The 21,998-nt window shown below is 43.7% G+C and overlaps 3 protein-coding genes across 4 annotated transcripts in view; 2 read left to right on the plus strand and 1 right to left on the minus strand.

Moving 5' to 3' along the window:
• LOC139339495 (E3 ubiquitin/ISG15 ligase TRIM25-like) overlaps positions 1-21,998 on the plus strand; it is a 308,448-nt gene that overhangs the window by 83,985 nt on the left and 202,465 nt on the right. The window lies entirely within an intron of this gene.
• On the minus strand, positions 156-20,295 carry acin1a (apoptotic chromatin condensation inducer 1a). 2 transcript variants are annotated; one of them, XM_070974986.1, is made up of 18 exons: positions 20,081-20,295; positions 18,505-18,570; positions 18,218-18,329; positions 18,059-18,114; positions 14,979-17,855; positions 12,871-13,026; positions 12,521-12,606; positions 8,783-8,840; positions 6,643-6,682; positions 5,984-6,108; positions 5,710-5,853; positions 5,393-5,588; positions 3,762-3,907; positions 3,335-3,442; positions 3,115-3,222; positions 2,722-3,028; positions 1,637-1,737; positions 156-1,523 (listed from the first exon to the last, which is right to left on the minus strand). In XM_070974986.1, exons 1-18 carry the CDS (start codon positions 20,216-20,218, stop codon positions 1,155-1,157), a joined length of 5,193 nt encoding a protein of 1,730 aa, XP_070831087.1. In that variant the 5' UTR covers positions 20,219-20,295; the 3' UTR covers positions 156-1,154. The 2 variants fall into 2 exon arrangements, with proteins under 2 accessions (XP_070831087.1, XP_070831086.1); XM_070974985.1 differs by having other exon boundaries at positions 5,984-6,126.
• c11h14orf119 (chromosome 11 C14orf119 homolog) lies at positions 17,734-21,995 on the plus strand. The gene is made up of 2 exons (XM_070974987.1): positions 17,734-21,233; positions 21,379-21,995. The coding sequence occupies exons 1-2, from the start codon at positions 20,796-20,798 to the stop codon at positions 21,550-21,552; spliced, it is 612 nt and encodes a 203-aa protein (XP_070831088.1). The 5' UTR covers positions 17,734-20,795; the 3' UTR covers positions 21,553-21,995.

Here is a 21,998-nt window from a genome sequence, read left to right on the forward strand (position 1 = left end):
CAGAATTAAACTTGTAGACTGTGTAGTTAACTAGGTTGAAGCAACCCCCCCTTAATTAGTAACAAGTTACATTTTTGATTCTTTGTCCCCAGAAGCACTGAAGACATTACAATACAAACCCCATCAGCAGAGAGCATGGAAAAGAAATGTCACAATTTCAAATTTCAATTTTTATTATTTGTACATTCACCACTGATAGGCGTACTCAAAGAAGAAATTAAAAAACAAAAACAAAGCTTGGTACTAAAATGATAAAATAATGATTAAAAAACAATATTAAAACCATTGGTGAGAAAACTCATAATGCAACCTCCCCTCTCAGGCCTGTATTGACACTACAGGATAAACAGAACTAGAGGGAGAGGAGGGAGGAGGAAGAATCAATGACAAGGACAAAATCATAACTTGTGTCAGGTGTGACAGACATAGATTCTCCCCCCACAGAATCATCTCATCTCTTAACTAAATCAAGGGAGAGAGGAACACTGCACTGCATTGCCTTAGTAGTTATTCCACACCTGTCCAAAAACACCCCAAAGAGCTGCCTTATTTAAAGATCTGATTTTGAGTAATCTTCTATATCTGTACAAAATGCCAAATACAGCTATTCCAATATTTTTCGATTTATGCAAGCTTCTGGACAGAAGGCTAAGTTTTCTCTTTAGGCAGGACCGGCAAGGAGAGCCTTGGACTACATGCAGCAACAAAAGGATTCCTCATCCAAATTGCAGAGCTGTTAAAATACTGAGGTGACGACAATTGATAGCAAATCATGATTGGCACCTACACTTTGGGGCAAATGGGGAACATTGGGGGAAATTATTAAAATAACCCAGTGTGCCATACTGCTATGCCGTCAAGACAAAAACAAAACAACAAAGAATAAAGAAGAGGCAAACATACAAAGAAAATATATCAAACCTTGACCGGAGCGAGACAAACAGCACTCTGGGAAACAACACTGCAAAAAATCATGGTCCCCTTTAAGCATGACTGTGTGTAGGTGTAGATGTGCTTTAAAAAAGGTGACAATTTGAGAGATGGTGACGACATCAGTTGGTCCTCTGTTGGGTCTTAATTGTAACAAAGTACATGTAGTGAAAGGCAAATGGAAGAGGGTGGTCTCTAAGACAGTTCAATCACCTGACTGGCCATTAACGCCGCCTTTCTCGTGGATCGCTGCGGCTGCGTGAGCGTCGCCCCCCACCTGCCCCGCTGCCCCCTGGCCTACGGTAGCCATCCCTGCGTTTGTCATTCTCCCTCTCCCTCTCCCTGTCCCTGTCTCTGTCTCTGTCCCTGTCTCTGTCTCTGTCCCGGTCTCTACCTCGGTCTCTGTCTCTTTCTCTCTCTCTGTCTCTGTCCTTGTCCTTCTCACCCTCACTCCGCTCTCCTGTCGCACCGCCTCCAGCTTTCATCCTCTCCCTGCGCTCCTCTTCCTTCTTTTTCTCCTCCTCCTCCTGCTCCTTCCTCTTTTTCTCACGCTCCTTTGTCCGTTCTGCTTTGGCAGCTTCCCGCTGAACACACTAAAATGAAGAAAATGCACAAAGCAAGACTTTAATCGGATATCTAGGCCATACACTTGAAAATTATGCATTAAAATCATCAAGCAAAGAGTATAAAATGGTTTGTGTCTCACCTGTTCTTCTGTAAGTGGAAGCCAGTATATACAAGGAGGTGCTTTAGTTTTGCGGAACAGATCATCAAGCAGCTTTGCAGGGGGATCCTCAGCCGTTTTCTCTGCCAAAAAATACTAAATATTAGGGCTGCAACCATTACCAAAAATTCTGTTTAGTATCAATTATTCAGCCAAAGTCAGTAACATGCCAATCACACTTTCCAAAAGCGCACAGGGACATATTGAACTATCTTGTTATGTCTGACCAACAATCCAAAAACCCAAGATATTCAATTTATTATCACAAGACAAGACAAAAAACACAGGAAAACCTTCCAGTTAAGAGGGTGGAACCAATGAATGTTTAGCATTTGTGCTTGAAAAAACATGAATGAATCAATTACCTTACGAACATCTGTTATATTTTCGAAATATTTTCAAATTAACTTTCCATCGACTGATAAAAGCCGTGTTTCTAACAAGCAGTTCAGTTCGTAACAAATTACAACGGCAAAGCCGTGGACTGTACAGAGAATCACTCCTTTCCTTCGCGTTTTTTCATTAGCCTTCTGTTAAGGTTCAGCTGAGCCGATACTAAAAAGTGGAGTTATAACACTGCAGACCACTGATTGGTCCGAGAGAATTGGAACAACCACTCGTCACGTCTTCCATGCTGTGATGTAGGATTTCCAAACTCTTTTGTCTTGCTGCCAGCAGCCTTTTCTCAAAGAAAGCTTCTCTCCTTGTTGCAGAGGAAAAGGTTAGCGATAAACTGTCAATCTGGCTCTTAATGTATTACATAAGTTAGAATGTCAGTTAATAAATGCTGCATTTAGCGATAAACTGTCAATCTGGCTCTTAATGTGTTATATAAGTTAGAATGTCAGTTAATAAATGCTGCAGCTTCTACCAAGAAAAGTCTTGTCTGTTGTTTCCAACTGCTGGAAAGGTGAAGGTTAGCCCTGCAGAGTACTGTCTGCAGTGGAAATGCAGGGTGTGGTGGAAATGAGGTTTAACTGGTGAGTTGTTTTGGCTGTACAGTATTAACCAAAAGTCTATGTTACCTAACGTACATACAGTATAAATACCACGGCTGCATCTCTTACCTTTCTTCTCAGTCTTCTTCTCCTTGCTCTTTCCCCTCTCTTTGCGTCGTCTCTCTCTGGAGCGCGACCTCCGAGGACCTCCCTCCTTCTCTTCTCCGGGTTTCCCAAACTCCCTGACCTTGTCACGATCCCACTCACGCTCTGCTCGGGCCCTCTCCCGGCGCTCCATCTCACGCTCACGCTCAGCCCACTGGTCTCGCTCTGGGAGGAGAGAGGGCAGGCCCGATGTTCGACCACGGCCGAAGCCAGGGCCCTGTTCCTCTCCACCGGGTCTGTCGGCTGCACCCAAGCCTTTGTGGAAGTCCAGCTACAAAGCAGACATGTACTCAGACCACAGACAACTAAGCACTGTGGGTAGAAGAGAAAAATGGACTGATAACAACATGGTCTTACCTCATCTTGCTGGCAGAAGTCTACGCTCAGGACTTTTGGGTTGCTCTGAGGCCATTTCACTCCATGGAGAGCTGCCCGGGTAGCGACTGCTTCATCTGAGCTACAGTACTAAACACAGAGAGAAGAGGATAGGACACAGCAGAACCTTCCGCGGGCCAAAACAGCCTGATTCAGAGCTGCCATCCTTTTTCAGAGAAAACACATGCTTGTAATAACTCACAGTGACATAGCAGTGAGACTTGATTTTGTCGATCCAGAAGCCCTCCTCCACCAGGGTGCCGGTTCTGCTGAGTAGCTCCTTCAGCTGCCCCAGAGTGAATGGCCTCACCTACACAAAAGTTTACAGAGCCCTCATCAAATGACTGCTTTAAACTATTAATATTAGTCAAAATAACATGCCTGCATACATTAAGAAACACAATATGTATTCACATACAGTATATGTATAACTACGGCATACTGATATATACTGAGGCACAACAAGAGGCAGGGTCAGTTGCCTGCAATCAGAGGCAACAATTCCACAAACACCCATGATTTCCATCAGTTACACCAGTTGTTAAGATGCTTTTTCCGTCTGTGCACCATTATCAAGTCGCGTTAATAATGTACAGTTTGTAGAGGCAATCTGGACAGTGTTCTCTCACCAGGTTGCTGATGTGAACAATGCTGGAGACTTTGCCGCGGGGTGGTGAGGGCTGCCGGGCTGTGCGAACAGGGTCATCGATTGTGATGGAAACTCCTGTTTTCTGCTGGCTGATGGAGCGACGAATGAGGGTGTCGCCGGGGGTCACTAGGGTTAAAAACAACAGTTACAAAGCATCTTCTTTACTACACTGACACTATCACACATATCTGAACTCTTAACTTCTGTTTGCAGCACTCTAAGAAATGATTCATGGAGTAAGTGAATACAGCTTAAAACAAGAAATAAAAAAAATATGCTACATGTACATTTTTTAGTTATTTGATAACTTATTTTAAGGAGATGATTAGTAGTGCATCTAGCACTTCTGTGATTCAGGTTCGGTCAGCAACAGCTGCATGGTGTCATGGTCTCGGGGTTTTCGTTATGTCTGATTATTTACATCTGTTCTTTTTCCGTTTCACCACAGCTGATCTCGGTGCGGAGAGGCGGAGCCGCTGGCACGGGGGCGAGGCACACGAGTCGCACCTGCGGCTTTCATATGCTCCAAGCACGCTCGTTTCTGTGCCAGACTATTCTCATGTCCAGCCGTGATTCCCTCGTGTCTCTTGCTCTCGTGCCAGTAGCTAGTTTCCTACGTGCTTTGTCTACAGTGTGTTTTCCTCCGCCAGTTTTTTAGAGCGTGAGTTTTTTCGTTACAAGCATTTATAAGACTTGTTTCTCCCTTTTGGAGTTTTTCGGTTTGTTTGTCTGCTTTTAGTTCCTTACTGTTTGAGAGGGTTCTTTCCGCCAGTTTTTGTGTTGGGCGAGTTTTCTGTTCTAGCAAAAGTAAGTCTAGTCTCTCCCTTTTGGAGCTCTTTTGGTTTTGTGTTGTACTTTGGTTTTTTTCCCGTTCCCGGTGATTTTCAGTTGTACTTTGTTTATTAATAAAGACTCTGCTTTGTGACTCTGCCATTTGGGGTTCTGGCCTTGTTTCTCGCACCCAACGCATGGGTTTGACCTCCATGACTAAACCGGTAAAAAATGTAGGTTACCACACATATTTCCGTTTTAACTTGTATTTTGATGTTTAAGCTCTACAGTTATATTTTTTGGGGTTAAAGTTGGTTCCTTGATCCACAGTTAAAGAATATTTTAATCATATTACTCATTACTTGGCTTTACAACATTTATGAGAAGCAATTTTTCCATTTAGCAATCTGCTGCATAGAGTGTGATAGGTAGGCAGCTGGTACATTTGGTTAAGTTGGCAGTGAAATGGGTTTGTGGTCACCACGATTTCTGTTTGAAAACATTTTCATTACCCTAATTTTACATTTGGTAAGTATTCTTAGAACTTTTGCCAGACATTTGGAAAGATTCATTAGTTATCAACATGTTAAGACAGCATCATTGATACAACCTAATGCAGTTTAAAAATCTTAGTTTGGGTTAAAACTCCTTCGGATTTTTCTATCCATGTATTGTTGGGCATGGTGATGCTATGTGCAGCTGAAGTTTCAAAAATTGTTCATGGTTTAAAAAACTTATTTTGACACAAGTTGGCACTGTTTTATAATGTATCTTTAAAAAGATTCATGCAAATTGTTAAGTTGAACCAGTGTACATAAAGACGATGGATGGATCTTTTACCAGTGTTGATTTCTACATCATGGCTGGTATCAGATGGAGACTGGGTTTCCATGGCTTCAGGAAATGAGGTGTCCATCTTGTCGTCATGTTCCCTTGTTCTCTCTCTGTCTGCATGCATGTCGTCCTCCTCCAACTCCTCATGTCTGCTCCTCTTTGCCTCTTTCTGTCCATTCTCCTGACTCTCTGAGTGCACCACCTGCCATACAAGGAAGGCATCAATACAAGCAATTCTTCATTATGAGATTCATGTAACTTCACCATTATGAGAAACACTTGATTTGTCATTCAGGTAAAACAATTAAGACCTGTTGACCTACCTGTGTGACAGTGCGTCGGATCTGAAGGTCCTGGTCAGAGCGCTCCCTCTCTTCATCCTCGGGCCCAGAAAGGACAGCTTCCTCCGGGTGCAGGTCCACTACGGCCTCCTGGCCGAGACACTGCCTAATGTCTGGGATTAGAGACTGAGGGCAAAGAACACCATGCACGAGGTGAATAGGCCTGCTATGCTTGGCATACAAGACAGAGGCAGTATAGCACATCTATGTGTTCATATGAGGATTACTAGCAACCACAACGTAATGTTGCAAATACCTTGAGTGAATCTGTAGTGATGCTAATGGAAGGTTTTTTGGCAGTGACAGCTGTGCTGGAGCCCCACCTCCTCTTGCGACCTGCAGCGGCCCCAGATTCCTGCTCGCCCTCTGCACTGCCAGTGCCTGGGGATGATTTAGTGCCTGGTAAGATGAGCAACAAAAAACATCACTGAGTCCTTAGGCACATAGCATATACAGTAAAATTGTACATCACATGACAAATCCAAGCACCCAACACATTGTTCTGGCTAGCACTGAAATGAGAGAAATTTGAGTAACTTGATTACTTAAGATCAAAGCTTCGTTCAATTCACACACCTCCATACAGCAGGTGTTTGACACGGATGATTATTATTGTTGTACAACGTGCTTACACTGTGGAGATGTGATGTGAAGATAACACGATCTGATGGTGTGCACTGCAAAATGTTCCCCACTTTGCACAGAGACAATAGCGAGAATAACGAAAATGACGAATGAATGTTTCTGTGAGCGTTGTAACAGCTGTTTCTGGTTAACCAAAAAGGATCTTAGTCTTTAACATAAAGGTGTTTCTCTGTCGTAACACTGTCTGACACTTAGAATCTGAGCCTGTCAATTTGGCAAAAACAATATTTTTAGTGGATATACATTGACAAATCGGGAAGGTGTACTCACTGCTAAGAGAGATCTTTCGAGCTGAAAAGGCCTTCGGTGTCTGAAACACAAGATAACAACAACCCAATAGAAATGGGAGAGGTGAGAGGCAGACACCATGGGTGGAGACAAATGGTGAAGGACAGGTTGGAGGAAAGGTGGAACAATAACAGGAAGGGGGACAAGTAGGGACTGAGAGAGTGAATGATAGAAACTGCTGTGCAAAGTCTTTTGCAATATCAAGTCTACTCAATGGCACCAAGCTGTGGTTGTGTACTGCACTGGTAATTAATTGCATACCATTAACAATTATTTGATGATCTACACCTATATATTGCTTAATATTACTTGGTTTTGCAGACTACACAGTAGTTGCAGTCTCTATCATACAAACAAGGATCTGGTGGAAATACTGCAGTTTAAATTGTTCTTTGAAAACTTTGTGTCAGAATAGATACCTTATCTCCAATCAGCTTCACAGAAGTGGAAGTCAACAAAGACAGAATAAAGGTTATGAAAAAGACGTTTAGAACAATTTTGTTTAAACTGCAGTAGCCACAATTACGATAAACATTTTTTTTTTTAAAAATGCTGCTTCTCCCGGCAAAGACTACAGAGAGTATGACTGAAACTAAGCATGTTCAAAATAACTGTATAAATTAGAACATTAAGTAAATGTCTACTTATTCCCTGGCACCACTGACACCTGATCCTTACTGGTTTGGATATGGCCCAATCACGACTGCATGTACTGTATCTAGGCAACAAGGGTCCAATCAAAGGTGGCTGAGATGTTTGGATGGAAATCTGAAAGTTGGTTGGCTGGCAGGATGTGTTCAATAGTTCATTGGGGTAGGGGCTTTGAACTGCTTTTAGCCAAATCCGTCATCCTCAGGTGTGCTGGTATTAGTCCTTTCAAAAATGCGACAGGCTCTTATAACAACAGACAGGAACAATGAGTCCAGTGAGTTGGAGATCAGATGTTGAACGTTGTCAACAGTCACTGTGCATCCAAAGCCAAAATTTTGATTCTAAAGTTCAGTGGTGTTTAGGGCACAGTAAATTCATTCACAGTCACAGAGTAGAAAAAATCTGGCGAACGGCTGGTGTAGAAAGGCACCCAAACAGTACGTCCGTCTTCAGTTTAAATAAAAACTGTCCCGCCCATTGTGTCCAGATAAAAGCTTTGGTCTCTTGTGAAAACTCATTTAATATCCAGTGAGGGTGTTTGCTGGAGAAATCTGAATTCCATTCCAAGAGATGAACAAACTCCAAATTGTCCATTGTCAAGCATGTTATAGTTCATGAGCTGCATTAAATGACATGTCCATATTATCCAACATTTCTTTGCAAGTGGGTTATAAATGTCTCTTAGGGAAACAATCTTAGAACTACTCAGTTGTTGGGAGGGTTTCACAGCAGCCTTGATTTGATGTGAGCACACATCCTAGCTTGTCTCTTCTCCATGTTGATTTTAAGGGCACATGGGCAGATTGGTGGATAAAGGCAAAGAGTGGTGGGCCACATTGACTAGCCAACCCCTTCTTTGAATGTTCTCGTCCAATCAATAACTCCTGCAAGCCATATCCATGACAATGAGGCAGCCTTTGTTGCCAGGGGTGTCCCTCTGCAGTGCAGCCTTGGGGGCTTATCTGTGGTCAACTCTGGATTCTTGGGGAGAGTGGAACAGGTGCAGCAGTAGCAGTAGTAGTAGTAGAAGTAGTAGTAGTGGCAGAGGTAGTATGCAGGTACCAAGAGGGGCAATGGAAGAGGCATGAGCACCTTTATAACAAAGCAATCATTTGGGGTTTAAACATCAGCCACAGTGAGAAAACACCCTTGCTGTTTTTGCCTATGACAGTGCCAACAAAGGTTTTACAAACAGCCAAACTAAAAACATGTACTTTCCTACACACATTCTACCACTTGTGTAAAGGGCTCATTAGGTCATCTATTGGAAGTATCTTTAAAATGTAAAGAAAAGATTTCCAACAAAGAACATAAACATATAATTAAATGTATCCAGGTTAATATAAACTATGTGTAAATCACAGAGATTCAACTATAAAGGCTCAAATGAATAATGAGTCCATCCATCTAAGTCCTCAGCTGCCAACAGCCTTGAGGACCAGGATGATTCATGGTTCTTCAGGTGTCTTACCTCCTCGCTGGTCTCTGGAAGCTTCTCTGGCTCTTCCATGACAGTCTCCTTCACCTGCCTGTGTAGTGTGAAAAACACATTAGCAGAAAAAAGGGAATGGATGAGCAGACCATTAGGATGGGGGGGGGGGGGGGGGAGTATTTTTTTAAAATAGGTAATGAAAAAATCAAACCTTGACAAATGCAACAGCATACATTCATAGTTCAAAGTTTATTATGTCAATACCAAAGTCAGATTCATGAATAATTAAAATGTGAGAATGGCAATGCATCTGCCCTCTAAAAATATGGGTATGTATTAAAAATCATTAGTAACCTATTAACCTTATCTCATTACATGAAGCACATGTAACTAAACACGAACATGCAAAGGCACTGTTTTATATTTAACTATATTTAACAGTTATGGAATAAATTATGGATCCTTTAACACTAATAACAATTTTCTATTAAAGAACCAAAAGGCAGCATTAAAAAAAATCTCAGCAGTGGAAACTATTCCGCTGAGACCAACAGCAGCCATGTGATGCTAAAACAACTGCGCCTTAAACGCATCTCACGTTGCTGACCACGGTCACTTCGTCGTTTCATAAATACGTTGCTCTTAATTTTTGAACGGGGGTCAAAGAACTGAGCCGAGGAGAGGAGCCAAAGCATGCAGAGCCACCGCAGTCCTCCTTCAGACGTGCCGAGTCCGACCAGACCAAACCAAACGCTCCACTACAGCTACACAATACCTGACAAATGAGCGCGCGCCCCGCGTTCTCACGGCATCCTCATGCGCGCACACGTACACACGTCTGCTCATTGAGACTTACATTAAGTTGGGGGAAGTTCACAGCCAACAGACAAACTGCTCGGTGGAAACGCAGCATACAGGTTGCGGCTGCTGCGAAAATGACTGCGTCGCAACGAGCCCTCTCTCTCCCCTCCCCCCTGCCCTCCTCTCACCAGAGACTACTCCTGTCTGACCGCGTTCATGTCCGTACCGGCTATCAACCAAAACCAGCGCCGGAAAAAGCCTCGCCTGCTGTTTAGCTGAGCCGCTGTATGGAAAACCATAGGCCGGCATCGGCAGCTAAAGCCATCGACAGAGCACAGCCATGTTGCTACGGACGGGAAAAAAAGGAAAAAAAAAAAAAAATATCGCGTACAGAAAGGACCCGCATCATCTCAGCCACACCGGCCGAAAGGTAGTCTCATCAATTGCCTGATGGGAAATTTAATACACATACCTGTCGACATTTGGATTAGAAAATATGAGAGATTTTCCGACGCCCCGCCCTGGGCCGCCCCACCGCCCCTAACTCTGTCCACATCCTTACATTTAGACAAGGGGACACACAGTGAATCTTAAAATCACCACTAGGCAACCACTTGCTTTAAAATATCAGAGCAACAAGGATAGTGTTAACAATTGGGGGGTCAGAATCAGATACCAGGTTAATGTTAAATGATGTGAACATCCCTGCATGTGAATGAAAACACTAAAGGGCATATCAATTCAGCACTCGCTTTGTTTATGTGCTACTTCAAGAATATGTACGTATCACTTACGCAATTGTGATTTTTTTGAGAGGCAATTGGCAAGCGAGACAAATGATAGAAGAGGGTGATTATGAAAATGGATGTGAGAGAGAGAGTATGAATGCCCAGGTGTGTTTCTGCACCTCTTAGGCACACTTTCGCTTTGTAACTTTTGTCTCCATGTGATACACCAAGTTACATGTGGCATATTTTACAAAAACACAACTTTGACTGAAGTTGCTCCTTATTTAGGGTGAGCCTCTTCCCACTTGGTGAGATACTTGCCCAAACCTTTTGGTAGGTACTCCATCCCTCTCACGTTCATCCTTCTTGCTCTTGTTCACCTTATTGTTTTCTTGGTGCATGCCGTTTGAGTAAGTAACTTCTCATCAATGCATGTTACGGCTAATGTTCTACATACTGTCACCTGCTGTGCTGGAGGGAAATGTAGCAAATACATCAAGTAGGTTGCTTGCAGATGACATCATCTGCAAACAACCGTCTGTCACTGCAGATGTTTTGCGTCGTTCGTGGTTGCTCAGGTCGATCAAACCAAGAAATCAGGAGGAGCTTTTATTGAGTAACAAAAGTTGTTTTTCTTAAGGGTGAAAACTGCAAGAAATTGACAGAAAAAATGGTTTGATAATCGTCTACAGTCCAGAGGAGTCAAGTCATATAATGGTAGAAATGGTGTAATATTAGCTATCATTTCAAATCTATGGTGATAGATGGACTGGATGGCTAGTCAGCCTTCATCTTCCCAAGAGAAGACAAAATTTCATGGTGAAAGAAGGGCTTTTAGGGAACTGATCTAAATGCCAATTGTGCTCTCTACAGCCACTACACTGTGCAATCAACATTTACTCTTAATGCTGCAATAAAGGTCCAGTGTGTTGGATTTCCTCACTTCACCCTCCCCTAAGGTGGTCGCTAATAATGCAAAAAAGTCTTTCAAGCCAGTGTTAGTTGCGTCCCCTCTAGGCTACTGTAGAAACACGGTGGTGCAACATGGCAGACCCCATGAAAGCCTTGATTTAAATTGACTGTCTCTTCTGCCTGCCTTTCTCTGATCATTGCAGTGGCTCACATGGCTTGTGCTTGCACATATTTTTCTGATAAGCCTGGCGTAGATTTGATGCACATTTAGAGTCGCTGTCATGTTGTAAAATGAATCCTAACAAGCAATAACTTCTGAAGAGTAGAGCGGTAATGCTATTTGTTCAATAGTCAAGTTGATCCTGTGTATGTCAACTCGATGTATGAAATGACAAAGTGACTGTGGGCAGCAGCGTGTAAAGAATATGTATTCCAGCGACTTTTTCACCATGGGCTTCATGTACAGCTGCACTAACCTCTCATACACACATGATTATGTATTCACTAAAATTCTGCAGAATTTAAGCAAATTTCAAGGAATAAAGTCAAGAGAGTGCAATAACATTTCCCATTTAGAGTATATATAACATTTACTCCATTGAATTCATTTGTTTCCTCTGTGCTCATACACAGGGTGACTTTTAATCTTCTGGTATTTCTGGTGGAGTGGAAGTATGTACCAGTGAGCTGCACAAATACTACTATGCTTCATCTTGAAATGCGGCAGCAGAAATAAGTCCAGCAATGTCACTGTTTATTGGCAACATTTCTTTTCAGGGTTCTGTTTAAGCCCTTTTTAATCTTGCCTTTTGTTGACATTTTCATGGCAAGTTTTGACATTTCACCTGCTTTCAACTTCTGTAGTACTGATGTGTCACGTCTCATTAAACCTGCAGTTTGGGATTTTTATATATAAATGACCGTCAGTTACTTTCAAGCCCTTGCCAAACAAGTTTACGAAATGCTGATTAAGCCTATCAGTACCAGATAAATCTCTCTGTATTTTCCAGTATACCAGAGTTTTTACATGGCAATGAGAGCTGATGGGGGGACATCTGTAGTTACAGAGTAGGCCACTGCAACTAGGAGTATGGCGGAACCTATCGTGTCATAAGTGTGATGTCAGTGTTCATGTTATTACTCTCACTGCCAGAAGGGGGGAAACAAATGTCTGGCACCGCAGGTTTAAAGACTGCACTGCTGACCACACAGTAGACATCCCGTTCAAAGCATGCAGACTTAGGTGTTGTAAGGGCACAGATTCATTTACCTGTGTGAGTAAATCTAACACACACACACAGGACATGTCTCAATAGACCAAGACTTAAAAGCAGACCTTTGTTTGTCCTTTTCCTCCTCTCCCTCGCTGCCCTTTCTCTTCCTTTGTGTCTCATCTCTGGTTGGTGCTTCAGTGAACGGTTTCTGGGGATTTAAAAGGGCAGGAAATAGAGTAAAATGAAAGAATATAATGTGTGTCAAAGTTGTTGAAATAGTTAAACCTTAAATACCACCAAAGGCAAAATAAATGCAAGATATAAAGCCATCGTGAGATGGGTCTGTAGTATAACTTGATTTTAGCTATATCCATTTCCTTCAGAATTGCAATTTTTAGGTTAGAAGTGGATGCACATGGTTGTCACAGATGTTATAAAAATCTGGTGGTGTGTTAACTTATGACCAGCTGACCTTGGGGTGAATGTCTCCATCAGCAGTTATGTCACTGTTATGGACCAGCACCTCTCTTTTGCAAGGGGTTGCTTTTGGAGTTTCCTTTAAAACCTCAGCCTGTGCTTCTAATGGAACCCGGTGCTGTGGTGAGGCATCTCTTTCAGGTTTCCCTTCCTAACAGAGACAGACAACAGAGCAACATATCATGTTATACAACAATTTATATTACAAGCACTGGTTCTCAAGTCAGATTAGTAATCTTGTACACAGACACTGCACCTGTGCATGGCTCTGACTACATGTATGTAGTATGTAGCGTGTGTGTATGTGTATTTTGTATATTCTAAAAGCCAAGAAAAGTTTGGTATGTATCACCAGTAGCTTTGTGGTGCACTCAGACATATGGATACAAGAGGCAAGACAATGATCATTGCACTTGACGCTTTATACATACACTTTGGGGCCACTTCCAGAGTTTCAAAACTCCCAAAAAATACCCATTGTGGGCCACAAAAGGTCTACCTTTCTGCAAATGTCTTGTGACAGGCAAGAGTGCCAAACCAATAGCACATTTTGGCACCACTGTTGCACAACCCTGATTCCAAAAAAGCTGGGATGTTGTGTAAAACATGACAGAATGTGATCATTTTATCATGCTTTTTGACATTATTCAACTGAAAACAGCACCAAGACAATATATTTTATATTTAAACTCATGAGCTTCATTGCTTTTTGTAAATATTTGCTTATTCTGAATTTGAGGTCAGCAACACATTTCAAACAAGTTTGGACAGGAGCAACACAAGACTGGGAAAGTTGTGGAATGTTCCAAAAACACCTGTCTGGAACATTTCACAGGTAAACAGGTTGATTGATAACAGGTGATAGTATCATGATTGGGTATGAAAGGGGCATCCTGGAAAGGCTCAGTCGTTCACAAGCAAACATGGAGAGAGCTTTACCACTTTGTGAACACATGATTATATAAAGGAGATTACTGCATGGGCTCAGGAACACTTCCATTGTTGGTAAACACAAATTGTTCACTATTGCATTCTGCTTGTCTATGTTTGACAGTGTCCCAACCTCTTCGGTATCAAGGTTGTATGAAACAATTTTCGTAACCATAACCTTAAATATTCCAAGGTGAAATTATTGCAAATCAAATATTACCTTTAAAAAAAAGCTGTAAAGGTACTTACTTGGTAAACTGGTAAACTGTAACGCGATAAATTGTCATATCGCGCAGCCCCACTTCCTTAGTATTTGTATGTCTAAATGTACTGTTATGCACCAACATTTGTTTGTCTCAGTAAATGAAAGTAGCAGACTATAGCGGGGCGTCTGTTGTGATAATGCCATCTAGTGACAGAATGATTTTTAACAAATATTGATAAGTACGGCAAGATTATGCATAGCTGAATGCCATGGTGCTTAAAACTTCAGAGACAGGGGTCCATTGTGAGTGAATAAATGTTGCTATAACACAACATGTTGTTTGCACATAACGTCATGTCACTCTTTTGTTGTGGTGCCAACTGCAGATGAAGGGCAGGAAGTGATTTTCTGCATAGGAAACACAATAACACACACACTCAAAATGCTGATGTTTTACATAGTTTACCGTTGCTCAAACCGAGAAACCACAAGGAAATGAAAAATGCAGAAAAAAATGGCTTGTTAACCATCTACGGTCAGGACAAGCCATGTCGAATAATAGTGGAAATTGTGGAACATAAGCTATAGATTTAATGTTTAAAATCTATGCTGATGGATTCAAAGTAATAGCTTGTTAAATCGCCGTTAACAATTTCACATAAGACAGGTGAATGTAAATAACATACCCTGCCATGCAACTGCAATGGACTGCAATGACTTCTTTGTCTTGTTTAGTGGTGATCCATGTCTTTAGTGGCATTTCACCGGACCAAACAACTGTAATGTAGTAAGAACTTTCCTCCATCTCTGCATTGCGGTTTACACTTCCTTCCCTCCATCTGAATTTAACGTCATGTGACTTCAAACAACCTGTACCTTCAAAGAGGCTGTTCCTGTTGTATGGAAAACACATGGTATAGGCACTGCATGTCAGGGACAGAAAGATGGGTTTCTTTTATACCACTTACCCTTCGACCTCTTGAAGCAGAGCAGGTTTTCTCTTGAGAAGACGTGGATGAGCCAGAGGAGCGAGATGATGAGGATCCAGAGTCCGATTCTGAGGAAGAGGAATCATCAGACGATGATCTTTTTCTTACTTGTTTTTCTTCCTTCTTTGCATCTCTTCCCTTCCGTTGTGCAGCATTTGGACTTGAGGAACCCTTGCCTTCATGCGCATCTTTTCCTTTTTTGGTGGATTCCTTGGCAACCTGTTCCATCTTAAGTGAATCTGCTTTGGCACTGTCCTCTGATACGAGGTTTGTTGCTTTTTTGGGACTCTGGATCAGTGTGGTGCCAACAGCAGTTTCCCTCTCAGACTGGGTCCCCACAGCTCCTGGCTGCCCAGCAACAACCTCCAGTTTTGTCTGCATCTGAGGACCATCCTCCTCAGTGGAGGGCTGGTTTCCTTCCTGCTGTCGCTCCCCAACACTGGTGAGGGAGGAGACAGGTGAGACCTGAGGCTGAGGGGTATCAGAGAAGCTACGGGGCTGCTTGATAACCATGGATGTGGAGGAATATTGAGGCTGAATTTGGGAGTCCCTTAGGAACCGGAACTTCTTGAATGAAGACTGAGGCGACAGGGGTGTTGGTGACATGGGTGCACTGGATTCTGCTACTTCACTCCGGGACATGGGAACATGGACATCTTCCTGCTCTCCTGCATCAGCTGATGACTTTCTACCTGGTCCTGTAGAGAGGGGGGGAGGAGTGGGCAGGGGGGTGAGACCAATCTCACGGCCACGTTTGGATGGAGGGAGGTGACTCTCCCTCTCCTTTTCAGCCATCCTAGCCCTCTCTTTCTCCTGCTCTAATGCCTTCTCCTGCTGCTCCTTCTCTTTCTGCATGGCTTTCTCATTTTCTACCCTTTCCTGTTCGAGAGCCCTCTCTTTCTCCTTCCGCTCCATCTCTGCTTGCTCCCTTTCAATTTTCTCCTGCTCTAGAGCTTTCTCCCTCTCCAGCCTCTCTTTCCTCTCCTTCTCTGCTCTTTCTTTCTCCATCCTCTCCTGTTCCAAAGCTGCCTCTCTCTCCATCCTCTCTTGTTCCTTCCTCTCTCGTTCCAAGGCTTCCCACTCTATCCTCTCTTGCTCCAATGCTTTCTCTCTCTCAATTCTCTCCTTTTCCTTCCTCTCCTCTAACCTCTGTTGTTCTAGGGCTCTCTCCCTCTCCAACCTTTCTTGCTCTAGAGCTTTCTCTCTCTCAATTCTCTCTTGCTCTATGGCTTTCTCTCTTTCTAGTCTCTCTTGCTCCAGGGCTCTCTCTCTTTCTAGTCTCTCTTGCTCCAGGGCTCTCTCTCTTTCTAGTCTCTCTTGCTCCAAGGCTTTCTCTCTCTCTATTCTTTCTTGCTCCAAAGCTTTCTCTCGTTGCAACCTTTCCTGCTCCAATGCCCTTTCTCTCTCAATCCTCTCCTTCTCCAGTCTCTCAGCCTCCAAAGCCCTTTCTCTCTCAATCCTCTCCTTCTCCAGTCTCTCAGCCTCCAGAGCTCTTTCTCTCTCTAACCTCTCTTGCTCAAGAATCCTTTCTCTCTTCCTTGCTAGCTCCATTGCTCTTTCCATTTCTTCTCTCTCTCGCTTCTCCCTCTCCTCTTTTTCTCTCTGCAGACGTTCTTGCTCCAGGGCCCTCTGCCTCTCAAGCTCCTGCTGCCTCTCAAGCTCCAGCGCCCTCTCTCGTGCTAAGGCTTGCTCTCTCTCTTCCCTCTCTTTAGCCAAAGCTAGTTCCCTCTCCTGCCTCTCTCGTTCTAAGGCAAGTTCCCTCTCCAGCTGCAAAGCCTTTTCTCGCTCTTCTCTTTCTATGGCCTGTTGTCGTTCAATTCTCTCTTTCTCCAGAGCTCTCTCTCTTTCCTCCCTCTCCAGTGCAAGAGCTCTTTCCCGCTCTTCCTCCATTGCTCGTTCTAACTCAAGTTTTCTCTGCTTCTCTTGCCTTTCAAGCTCTAGGGCCTTTTCTCTTTCTACCCCAATGTCCCTCTGTCTGTCCCTCTCTTCTGTTGCAGTGGCCTTGAGCACACTCACAGGTACTTGAATATGGGCCGAATGTGATCCTGTGACACCCTGGTTAGTGCCTGGAATCATGGGAAATGGCACATGGCCTGCAGTGTTGGCTGTGTGAGTGATAGCAGATACCAGACCATCTGGTGGTCCTCTGCTAGGTAATGATGTTGTTGATGGAGAATTGTTCTCCTGCCTATCGCCTTCCCCATCACCACTGTGCCAACCTGCTCCAGAGAAAGCACCTTCTGATGCCATCTTCCGTGCCAGAAGGGTCAGTGGGCCAGGCTTGCGCTCAGTACTCCTTTGTGGTTCTGGGCTGCTACTGCGACTGCCACTGCTGGAGGAACCAGAGCTGGAGGTACTAGGTGAGCGCCTAGCTGGGGCTACATCTGGACTAGGGGGGCTCTGTTTAGGGGTGTCAGGCAAGGGGAAGGATAACTCTGGAGGTGGGGAGGGAGGAGGCGTTGGCTGGCGGAGTTGAGGGGACAAAAGAGAAGGCATGTGTTGCTGCGGTGGTTGACAGGATGCTCCAGACCTCTCTCTTGTTGTGGGCACTCTGGCCGGCTCTCTGAGGCTTCTCCTCCGTGCAACGCTGTCCCAGTCATCATCGTCACCATCCTCTTCGCCATCCTCACTATCCTCATCGTCGCTGTCAGCAGCAACTTCATTGGATGCAGAACCCCTCTCTGGTCGCTGCTCACCACCAGGAACGCGCATGGCCACGGAACCAGAAGCAGGAGGACCAGACATGTCAGCCTCCAGGTTCCTGTTAGCCTCTCCCTCATTCACAGCACCAAACAATCCCTCTCCACCAGAGGGGCCAGGTGGCTTGTGCTGCTCAGCCAATGCTGGTGTAACATCCTGATGAGAACAGAAGGGGAGGTGAGACTTATTTTGTCTTAAGTAATGTGCCAATTTTCCTCCATGTAAACAATGTGGCACCATTCTTACCAGCAAGTTCCTTTCAAATGTGCAACATCTATTGGAGCGCAGAGAATCTCCAGACAAAAAGATTAGAAAACGTTACCGATTGCAACAGGTACGAAATAAAAGTGATGTCTGACCTGGGCCTGAGGAGGGCATGAGGTACTGTTATTAACTTCTTTGTGGTCCTCTTGCTCTGTTGGCAAAAGACAAATAAATAAAATCACACAAATGTATAATGACCCGAGGTGTGTACAGTAACTTACTTAGCTGCAGCGCAGGATTCTATTAACACTTACCATTTGTTTCATATGCTTCACGAGCCTCTCTCTCCAGACGCTGCCTCAGGAGCTCCTGTTGTTTAGCCAGATACTGCTTGATAAAGCTGTTCTGGCTCATTTCCTCACCAATCTAAATACAGAGAGACCACATTAAAAATAGAATTTGAGCCTCCAAGGCCAATCGTGCATACTTTTTGCAGACATTTATGAGGAATTGTGCTAATGCACATTTTGTCATTTATACTTTGTAATTACATGGGAAGGGGCTTCAGTTGTTGAAACTAATGCATCTTTGAGACACTTACCTGTGAGTTTGGCTGCAGTCCAACATGAGCGGTGGAGGTTCTCTGCAGATTCTCCAGCATAAGAGCCTGGTATTAAGAAAAGACTTTATTCATTTGATGTCAATAGCAGGGAGGTATTTTTTCAGAGTTGTTGGACTTGGTACTGGTGGTAAATATCTGGGTCAGCTATAAGAACCCAGTTACTGTGCACTGCTCTGTCTTTGATACAGCTAAAATCAAGAGCAACCAGAAACTTGTGAAGAAAGAGAGGAGGATAGTGACCATAGAGTTCTCTAGTTAGAAGTAACATGGCAAAAGTCATCAGAGTCAATCCGATCCTAATGGGCAAGACAACTCACAGGCTGTGGCGGAAAGCAAACCAGAGTTGCAAGCATGAGCTGCAGGATCCAACATGGTTTGAACTTAACTATTTTTAAACAAACCATGCAGCACCCTCCTAATCTGCTGCTTCTACTGTTTCCTCCTGCATGCACACAAAAGAATATACACAAAAATACTTCTTCAAGTACAGTAATGTTTATCTCCTCAGACGATGATAAGCAGTAAAGCAAACAACACACGATACCTAATATAATAACCAATACTGAAAATGTGACCATTTGAGATCAGTAGCTTGCTTTTGGTGCCAGAAGGTCTACATTGTATACAACTGTGTTATAACTTGCATAATTTAAGCGGGATTTTTCATGTACCCACGATGGTAACAGACAGTGTAGTAACGTTTCTCTATATCGTACGTTATAGCTAAATAACACAGTGTTCACATGTCACATGTGAGATCAGGATGATATCGCTACATTGGGATGATAAACGTTTAACATGGATATGCCAAATGTCAACACCACTTGCTACTTTTGCGTCGCAATAAATTGTAATTTAGCGGACCAAGTTATCCAGTTTAAAAGGAATGAAGAGAGAAAATAGTGCCCCGACTTTCATGGAGAAGTAGATAAGGCTAAATACCAGCCGCAATGTAAACAAACTGGCTCATTCTGGACATATGGCAGCTCGTGGGCCTGGGCTACATTTGCGAGCCAAAGTATTCCGAAATTTTGCGGAAAACAACGAAATTTGTCAGCTCACAGACGTTGCGTTAACGTTAACTTAAATGACATTGGAAAGCAAATAATAAAAGTTATCCAGCTACTACATAACCGGTGTAACGTTAACCTCCCGGCTAAACTCATGCACACCAACAGCACTTGGGACAAACATCGTTAAAGGAACACAGCAACAAGCCAGGCCACCGCTCAAGTCACAGCGTTAGCCAGGGTAGCTAACGCGCTAACAGGACAACATCACCCGACACACACTTTGAGATTAGCCACTAAGTTTATTGAACTCACGCTCTTGCTACGGTCGGTATATTTCTGTATGCCGAAAACACTGCTGAATTACAATATAGTGCATATATTTACATTTTTCAGCTGACTAGTGGTCGTTAACCTCGACAACTCTACTACGCTGCTCGGCAGTAACGATACTCAGTTGTCGGCCCTCGAGAGAGCATCAGCCCGTCTCATCGTTAACGCTAGCTCGCAGCAACTGTGGTCCGGTATTTCGCAGCAGAACTCACCCCCTTGAGTCTTTTAATGAGAGCATTCTTTTGCCCGCTTTTCGAGAGTCCTCTCTCTTCAAGTGCAGCTTTTAAATCCGCTACTCGAAGGGACTGGAGCGGTCTCCCGTCTAGGGTAACGTCTTCGAGATCCGCCATTTTCCGTTCCTCTAGTTCCCATCGAGAGCGACGAGCAACGCCTTCCTCCACCCAGCGTCATCGTCAACGACTTCCCCCTAATCAAATATCACATAAATAAAACGTTTCTCAATATTTAAAATCCAAAACACACAAAATTAATGTTCAACGTCATTAAATTAATTTATTTTACATTTTCTAAACAAATTACCGTTGTAATGCTTTTACTTAGTCAGTATCAATCTTTGCGCAAAATCTGCGCAAGCTTGATTTCCAACACAACACGGCTGCGCTCACTTCCTGTCCAATACTGTTAGAAAGCTTAGCGCGACTCGCACAACGTCGCTGTACTTCAGATATGCCGACAAGAAGGTAATTTACGTTTGAAAACATGGATAGTCACAAATATTTACGTTAAAAGCAGTTTACGCCGTTTTTAAATTCAGACTCCGATAGTCCGACAGTCTTGTTTATAAGCTAAACTACATGTTAACGTTACCCAGACCGACGTCTCTCCCAGCAGCTGGCACTGAGGATTAATTTACAGCAGAGGAATAGCTGGCTTCTCTCGGGCAGAAACAATCCTGTATTTCCAAAGATGTCGTGGTTTAATCATGTCAGTCAAGGCCCAAACCAGCAGCAACAACAGTCCACTGACAGCCACAGACTCACAGCCACAGACGCCCCGTGTAGCACCCACAACTCCAAGCTCAGAGGTACGACAGATGGATCACCGACCATGGCAATACAACGCTGGACCGGCTGCTCCACTCCCAGCCCGGAGGACTTTCCACCAGCCCCACAGGGTGTAGTCAGCCCTCCCAGCCTTGAGAAGCTGTCCTGCTCTTCACCGAATGCAGGTCAGATGAGAGACCCGGAGCCCATATCGTATGTCAGCCTCCAGGAGCAGCGGTGCGTCCTGAGCTGGTTCCAGGGCTGGACCGGCAATCAGAGGGAACGGTTCTTGCAGGACCTCCTGGGGAAAGCTGTGCCTGGAAAAGTGTGCACCCTCCTAGATTCACTGAGTACTCTTCAGGTACTTTCTGCACTGCCACTTAATAACAAATAACCTCAGAGAGTACCGTGATGTCATTTAACAATTCAATTCAATATTCCTTTTATTAGATCCACAAGGGGAAATTCCAGCTAACAGCTGCTTTCTCTTTTTGTGCCCTGACAAGGTTAAAGACAGACTGCCCAACATCTTTGAGTGCCAGCTGCGCCTGTGGACCCAGTGGTTTGAGTCTTGGGGAGAAGAGGAGAGAAATCATTTCCTGCATATGCTGGAAGAGTGTGACCCAGTGTTCGTCGCCCACTTTTACAGGAGTGTGGCCGGTACAGCAGGAAGAGACTGAGCAGTGTTCCCAGTATGATGGAAAAGCAAGTGATGATAGCAAAATGTGTCAAAGAGGTGACTTGTAGTGGGAAATGTGTATTAGATCTGAGATAGTTCTCTTGAGAGAAATGTTTGTTTAACTGTGATGGGATTTATTGTTGAAGGTCAACCATTTCATTGTAAGAACATGAGTGTTTGCTCAATATAAGCTGTTTCTATTCTGCTTCCTACACCATTTTCTCTAGGGCTGCATCACACATTATACCACTTTTCTATAAAGTTCAGACCTGCTTTCACCATGGGCTAAACTCTGCCATTTAGGGACCCAATGGCATGAACTTTAAATAAACAGGTGGCTGTGGGACAACTAAACTTACAGGCTTCGTCTAAGAAACACCTGGAATGACATGGACAAGAGGACAAAGCCTTTTTCAATCAGAATAAACAAAATGCATTCTTGTATAT

Source organism: Chaetodon trifascialis, chromosome 11 (assembly GCF_039877785.1).
Source record: "Chaetodon trifascialis isolate fChaTrf1 chromosome 11, fChaTrf1.hap1, whole genome shotgun sequence".
NCBI lineage: Eukaryota > Metazoa > Chordata > Actinopteri > Chaetodontiformes > Chaetodontidae > Chaetodon > Chaetodon trifascialis.